Source organism: Pan paniscus, chromosome X (assembly GCF_029289425.2).
Source record: "Pan paniscus chromosome X, NHGRI_mPanPan1-v2.0_pri, whole genome shotgun sequence".
Taxonomy (NCBI): domain Eukaryota; kingdom Metazoa; phylum Chordata; class Mammalia; order Primates; family Hominidae; genus Pan; species Pan paniscus.
In genome coordinates, this window is record NC_073272.2 from 106,410,144 (window position 1) to 106,416,708 (window position 6,565).

The 6,565-nt window shown below is 50.3% G+C and overlaps 1 protein-coding gene across 1 annotated transcript; it reads left to right on the forward strand.

The window, feature by feature from the left end:
- The first annotated feature begins 780 nt into the window (after positions 1-780).
- On the forward strand, positions 781-4,243 carry CLDN2 (claudin 2). Its single transcript, XM_034950043.4, has one exon. The coding sequence runs from the start codon at positions 1,605-1,607 to the stop codon at positions 2,295-2,297; it is 693 nt and encodes a 230-aa protein (XP_034805934.1). The 5' UTR covers positions 781-1,604; the 3' UTR covers positions 2,298-4,243.
- The last annotated feature ends 2,322 nt before the right edge of the window (positions 4,244-6,565 follow it).

A 6,565-nucleotide genomic window follows, 5' to 3' on the forward strand; every position in this document is an offset into this window, starting at 1 on the left:
TAGCACTTTGGGAGGCTGAGGCAGGTGGATCCCTTGAGCTCAGGAGTTCAAGACCAGTGTGGGCAACATGGCAAAACCTGGTCTCTACAAAAAATACACACACACACACACAACTAGCCAGGTGTGGTGATGCGCTCCTGTAGTCCCAGCTACTTGTGGGGCTGAGGCAGGAGGATCACACACACACACACACACACACACACACACACACACACACACAACTAGCCAGGTGTGGTGATGCGCTCCTGTAGTCCCAGCTACTTGTGGGGCTGAGGCAGGAGGATCACACACACACACACACACAAACTAGCCAGGTGTGGTGATGCGCTCCTGTAGTCCCAGCTACTTGTGGGGCTGAGGCAGGAGGATCACTTGAGCCCAGGAGGTCGAGGCTGCAATGAGCCGAGATCATGCCACTGCACTCCAGCCTGGGTGCCAAAGTGAGAACCTGTCTCAAAAAGAAAGAAAGAAAAATTAGTGGGTCAGAGGGTCTTGTAGAGAATGGGGAGGTGTGCCCTTGACCCTTAGTGTCCTGAATCTTGGCAACACCGGGGGCTCCTTGAACACGGCAAAATCTTATATGGCTCTGAGATTCCAAAGCATTGACTCAGATACCTGCCTCATGCAAAGCCCTATATTCTAGAGCAGTTTCCCTTTCCTCTGTGGCAGACTCTTGTCCCCCCTAACAGATGGCCCAGGGAATTTCAGGACTCCCTCTCAGTCCTGGAACCCTTGTTCCAGAGTGCTCCCTCATCATCCAACAGGCTGATGATGGGAGCATCTATTAGGAGACTGGACAGGAAATGTCTGGGCATGTTATACATGCAGGAGGCCTTAGACCAGGCTGCAGAGGGGGATTTGGGCATGGCTGGGAGGATCTGAACTCTCAGAGTATGGACAGAAGTCTTTGCTGCCCACCCCCATCTACCCTGGAGTAGATTTTCACCATGGGCAGAATGATCCAGGGCTAGGCCACTACTCTCTAGGCCCCTGGAGATTCAAGAGGCCTCTAACAAACTGTAGTCCAAGACTACATTCTAGGATCTGTTCCTCCTGATGTAGTCTGCAGTTTGGCCTCAGTCTGCAATTGAGGGGCCCTATGGCACTGTTGCTTGGCAATGTATTAAACAGCAGGCCTTGGAGACTAGCACTTGAGTTAACACAGCCACCACAACCACCACTGCCATCATCACCTTCCCGGAAAGCAGCCACCTGTCTGGCTCCTGGCTTTGTCCAGCTGCCAACCTAAGGCATGTGCCTACGCAGGAGGCGATGACATTTTGGCTCCACGTTCAAAGTTTTTTTTTTTTTTTTCCTTTCTCATGTGTTATTTCTAAAGATAACAAAGGTCAAAAGGCATCCAGCGTTTTCTGGTTTCTCATAAGCTTCTGGTCAATATTTAATCTGGTTTATGGATTTTTTTTAGGTCTTCTAGATGCCTTCTTGAGGCTGCTTGTGGCCACCCACAGACACTTTTAAGGAGGAGAGAAGTCAGCCTGGCAGAGAGACTCTGAAATGAGGGATTAGAGGTGTTCAAGGAGCAAGAGCTTCAGCCTGAAGACAAGGGAGCAGTCCCTGAAGACGCTTCTACTGAGAGGTCTGCCATGGCCTCTCTTGGCCTCCAACTTGTGGGCTACATCCTAGGCCTTCTGGGGCTTTTGGGCACACTGGTTGCCATGCTGCTCCCCAGCTGGAAAACAAGTTCTTACGTCGGTGCCAGCATTGTGACAGCAGTTGGCTTCTCCAAGGGCCTCTGGATGGAATGTGCCACACACAGCACAGGCATCACCCAGTGTGACATCTATAGCACCCTTCTGGGCCTGCCCGCTGACATCCAGGCTGCCCAGGCCATGATGGTGACATCCAGTGCAATCTCCTCCCTGGCCTGCATTATCTCTGTGGTGGGCATGAGATGCACAGTCTTCTGCCAGGAATCCCGAGCCAAAGACAGAGTGGCGGTAGCAGGTGGAGTCTTTTTCATCCTTGGAGGCCTCCTGGGATTCATTCCTGTTGCCTGGAATCTTCATGGGATCCTACGGGACTTCTACTCACCACTGGTGCCTGACAGCATGAAATTTGAGATTGGAGAGGCTCTTTACTTGGGCATTATTTCTTCCCTGTTCTCCCTGATAGCTGGAATCATCCTCTGCTTTTCCTGCTCATCCCAGAGAAATCGCTCCAACTACTACGATGCCTACCAAGCCCAACCTCTTGCCACAAGGAGCTCTCCAAGGCCTGGTCAACCTCCCAAAGTCAAGAGTGAGTTCAATTCCTACAGCCTGACAGGGTATGTGTGAAGAACCAGGGGCCAGAGCTGGGGGGTGGCTGGGTCTGTGAAAAACAGTGGACAGCACCCCGAGGGCCACAGGTGAGGGACACTACCACTGGATCGTGTCAGAAGGTGCTGCTGAGGATAGACTGACTTTGGCCATTGGATTGAGCAAAGGCAGAAATGGGGGCTAGTGTAACAGCATGCAGGTTGAATTGCCAAGGATGCTCGCCATGCCAGCCTTTCTGTTTTCCTCACCTTGCCGCTCCCCTGCCCTAAGTCCCCAACCCTCAACTTGAAACCCCATTCCCTTACCTTAAGCCAGGACTCAGAGGATCCCTTTGCCCTCTGGTTTACCTGGGACTCCATCCCCAAACCCACTAATCACATCCCACTGACTGACCCTCTGCGATCAAAGACCCTCTCTCTGGCTGAGGTTGGCTCTTAGCTCATTTCTGGGGATGGGAAGGAGAAGCAGTGGCTTTTGTGGGCATTGCTCTAACCTACTTCTCAAGCTTCCCTCCAAAGAAACTGATTGGCCCTGGAACCTCCATCCCACTCTTGTTATGACTCCACAGTGTCCAGACTAATTTGTGCATGAACTGAAATAAAACCATCCTATGGTATCCAGGGAACAGAAAGCAGAATGCAGGATGGGAGGACAGGAAAGCAGCCTGGGACATTTAAAAAAATAAAAATGAAAAAAAAAACCCAGAACCCATTTCTCAGGGCACTTTCCAGAATTCTCTCATATTTGTGGGCTGGGATCAAGCCTGCAGCTTGAGGAAAGCACAAGGAAAGGAAAGAAGATCTGGTGGAAAGCTCAGGTGGCAGCGGACTCTGACTCCACTGAGGAACTGCCTCAGAAGCTGCGAACCCAACTTTGGCTGAAGCCCCTGCCTCACTCTGGGGCACCTGACCTGGCCTCTTGCCTAAACCACAAGGCTAAGGGCTATAGACAATGGTTTCCTTAGGAACAGTAAACCAGTTTTTCTAGGGATGGCCCTTGGCTGGGGGATGACAGTGTGGGAGCTGTGGGGTACTGAGGAAGACACCATTCCTTGACGGTGTCTAAGAAGCCAGGTGGATGTGTGTGGTGGCTCCAGTGGGTGTTTCTACTCTGCCAGTGAGAGGCAGCCCCCTAGAAACTCTTCAGGCGTAATGGGAAATCAGCTCAAATGAGATCAGGCCCCCCCAGGGTCCACCCACAGAGCACTACAGAGCCTCTGAAAGACCACAGCACCAAGCGAGCCCCTTCAGATTCCCCCACTGTCCATCGGAAGATGCTCCAGAGTGGCTAGAGGGCATCTAAGGGCTCCAGCATGGCATATCCATGCCCACGGTGCTGTGTCCATGATCTGAGTGATAGCTGCACTGCTGCCTGTGATTGCAGCTGAGGTGGGAGTGGAGAATGGTTCCCAGGAAGACAGTTCCACCTCTAAGGTCCGAAAATGTTCCCTTTACCCTGGAGTGGGAGTGAGGGGTCATACACCAAAGGTATTTTCCCTCACCAGTCTAGGCATGACTGGCTTCTGAAAAATTCCAGCACACCTCCTCGAACCTCAGTGTCAGCAGAGAGGGCCATCTGTTGTCTGTAACATGCCTTTCACATGTCCACCTTCTTGCCATGTTCCAGCTGCTCTCCCAACCTGGAAGGCCGTCTCCCCTTAGCCAAGTCCTCCTCAGGCTTGGAGAACTTCCTCAGCGTCACCTCCTTCATTGAGCCTTCTCTGATCACTCCATCCCTCTCCTACCCCTCCCTCCCCCAACCCTCAATGTATAAATTGCTTCTTGATGCTTAGCATTCACAATTTTTGATTGATCGTTATTTGTGTGTGTGTGTCCGATCTCACAAGTATATTGTAAACCCTTCGGTGGGTGGGGGTCCATATCCTAGACCTCTCTGTATCCCCCAGACTATCTGTAACAGTGCCGGGCACACAGTAGGTGATCAATAAACACTTGTTGATTGAGTAACTGTGTTACTGATTAAAAGGGGCCCAGAATGGGCAAGTGAAACTCGAGGGATTTCGGCTAAGGGGAGGGGAGGGTGGAAACTGGCATTTCTTTCCACAGGGTAGATAGACAATTCTAGACCTTACTAGAAATAATTAGAAAGCATGACAATCTCCTCCCCAAGGCAACTCCAACCTCTTCAACTTGCCCAGGGCTCTTTCCTTTTCATAACAATTGTTTTCAGTTATTTACTAAACGATGATGTATTTATTCCTTTCATTCTCTGAACCACTATCATGAGGAAGGTAAAATGGATCTGATCATCTGCATTTGGCAGATGGGGAAACTAAAGCCCACACAAGTAAATAGATTTTCCCAGGGACACAAAGATAGTGTTAGTTCCCTCAGTCTCCTGACTCCCAAAATAGGACCCTGCTAATCCCACACTATTCACAGCCAATAGAAGAGCCTTCCAGAGGTCCCCAAGCTACCTGAGGAAAATAACTCACAGCCATCCAGGTAACAAGGAGGGCACACAGGCTCTCCTGGTCGCCCATGAGGGCAATCTGGGAAATCATCAAGTGTACCACCTGGAACTGCCCTCTCCTGCTATGCTGGCCAGCCTGGGCCCAGCTAGCTGCTCTACCAGGGGGATGCCGGGCTTACATTGAGTAAAACACAATACCTCAGTTCCAATTCCCCTAACTCTGAAGGTGTGGCAGTTTGGGAGGCCAATGATTTGGCCCTGTTCTACACTCACTAGGAATTAACAAAGCCCCATTCATAAGGGTGTTCACTGTGGCAACACTGACAATAATGGGGCCCTACCTGATTCAGCTTAACCAGCCCCTGGATCTAGAGGGCCCCACCACATAGCCTGTTGTATCAGACACTACCCTTGCACTTCTGAAGTGAGCCTTCTTTGGTGCAGAGGCTAGAACGTCAGCATCCAAGTCCATTTAGAGGGAATGGCAGCAGGCAGGGATAAGGGGAGAGAGAGAAGCTCCCTGGATAAAAGCTTAACAAGAAGTCATGTCTCTGGTCTGGCACCAGGAACCCCAGAGCCCTTGATTGGGGGCCACTGGAGGTTGGAAGATAAAACCACCTTGCTGGCTCTGCTATGCTGAGTGGGCAGCAGTCTGGTATGGGCTCTGATGAGCCACCATCTGGCTGCTAAAGCACTTGCAGATCCACTGATTTCACTGCATTCTCCACATACTCCAGTGAAGTGGGTCTTTTACAAGAGACAAAATGGAGGCCCAGAGATGTGAGTAATATCACTCATGTCACAGTGTCAGAGTTTGAACATAAGCTTAGAAACTTCTCACAGCAACGTGAGCCCAGCATTCTGGTCTCAGAAGGTGTATGAGGACATATTGTTCTTCAGACTCTTGCAGGCTTCGTGTCCCTGTCTGCCACTGGAATACAAGGGCCTTTGTTGGATATAGAGCACAGAGCTTCCCTTCATCTTAGGAGGAGGCTGGCCTGAGGGGTCCTCCTACCTTTGTTAATCTGGGAAGTTTCAGTGGAAGGAGTCAGAAGTTCATCCTCAACTAGAAAAGCCAGGGAAGACCTAACAAAGAGCAACTGTTCCCTCCAGCTGGTTGAGCAAGAAAGGCTTTGCTCTAAGTAGTTTCCTAGAAATATTCCCGGCTCCTGGGTCCAGGGCAAACACTTTTCAGCTCACCCCATTGCCTTCCCTCATAAAGTAATTTAGATTAGCCACAGAGCTAGGGGATAGTGAAGGCCACTATGTTTATGCTCCAGCCTCATGGCTCTGACCCTTGCACAAGGAGAGATGTTTCTGTCCTCTCTCATTCCTCTGATAATAACATGACTCATATTTTCTTCCCCTTGGAGCCCTAGTGACCCACTGCTATGTGATCATTAATGGGCGAAGAAGGACTGAAACTGGCTTCTTAGTGGAAAGGCAAGCTCCAACTTTCGGAAAGACCTTTGTCCAGCCATTCAAACAGCTATCTGCTGGCCAGCCCACACTCACTGAACTCTTACTCTGTGTCAGGAAATGTGCAAAGGGCTTTGAGGGCGATGAGAGTGAACAAGGTAAAGTTTGTACCCTGTAGGAACTGACAGCTCATCTAGAGGAGATAAGACATGGACACCTAACTGTGGTACGAGGCAGCATATGGGCTGTCCTGTGAAAGACGTGACAAAAGTGACATAAGATAGGGGTCAAGGGCTGATAAAAATAGTCTTGTAAGTCCCCTTAAATTCCAATCCATATGAAATGAGGGCCTGGCACTACATGAGCTTTTGGGGAAAGCATGATGAAAACTGCTTCTTGCAATGGAAGGACTCAGGGAAATTGAGCAATCGGGT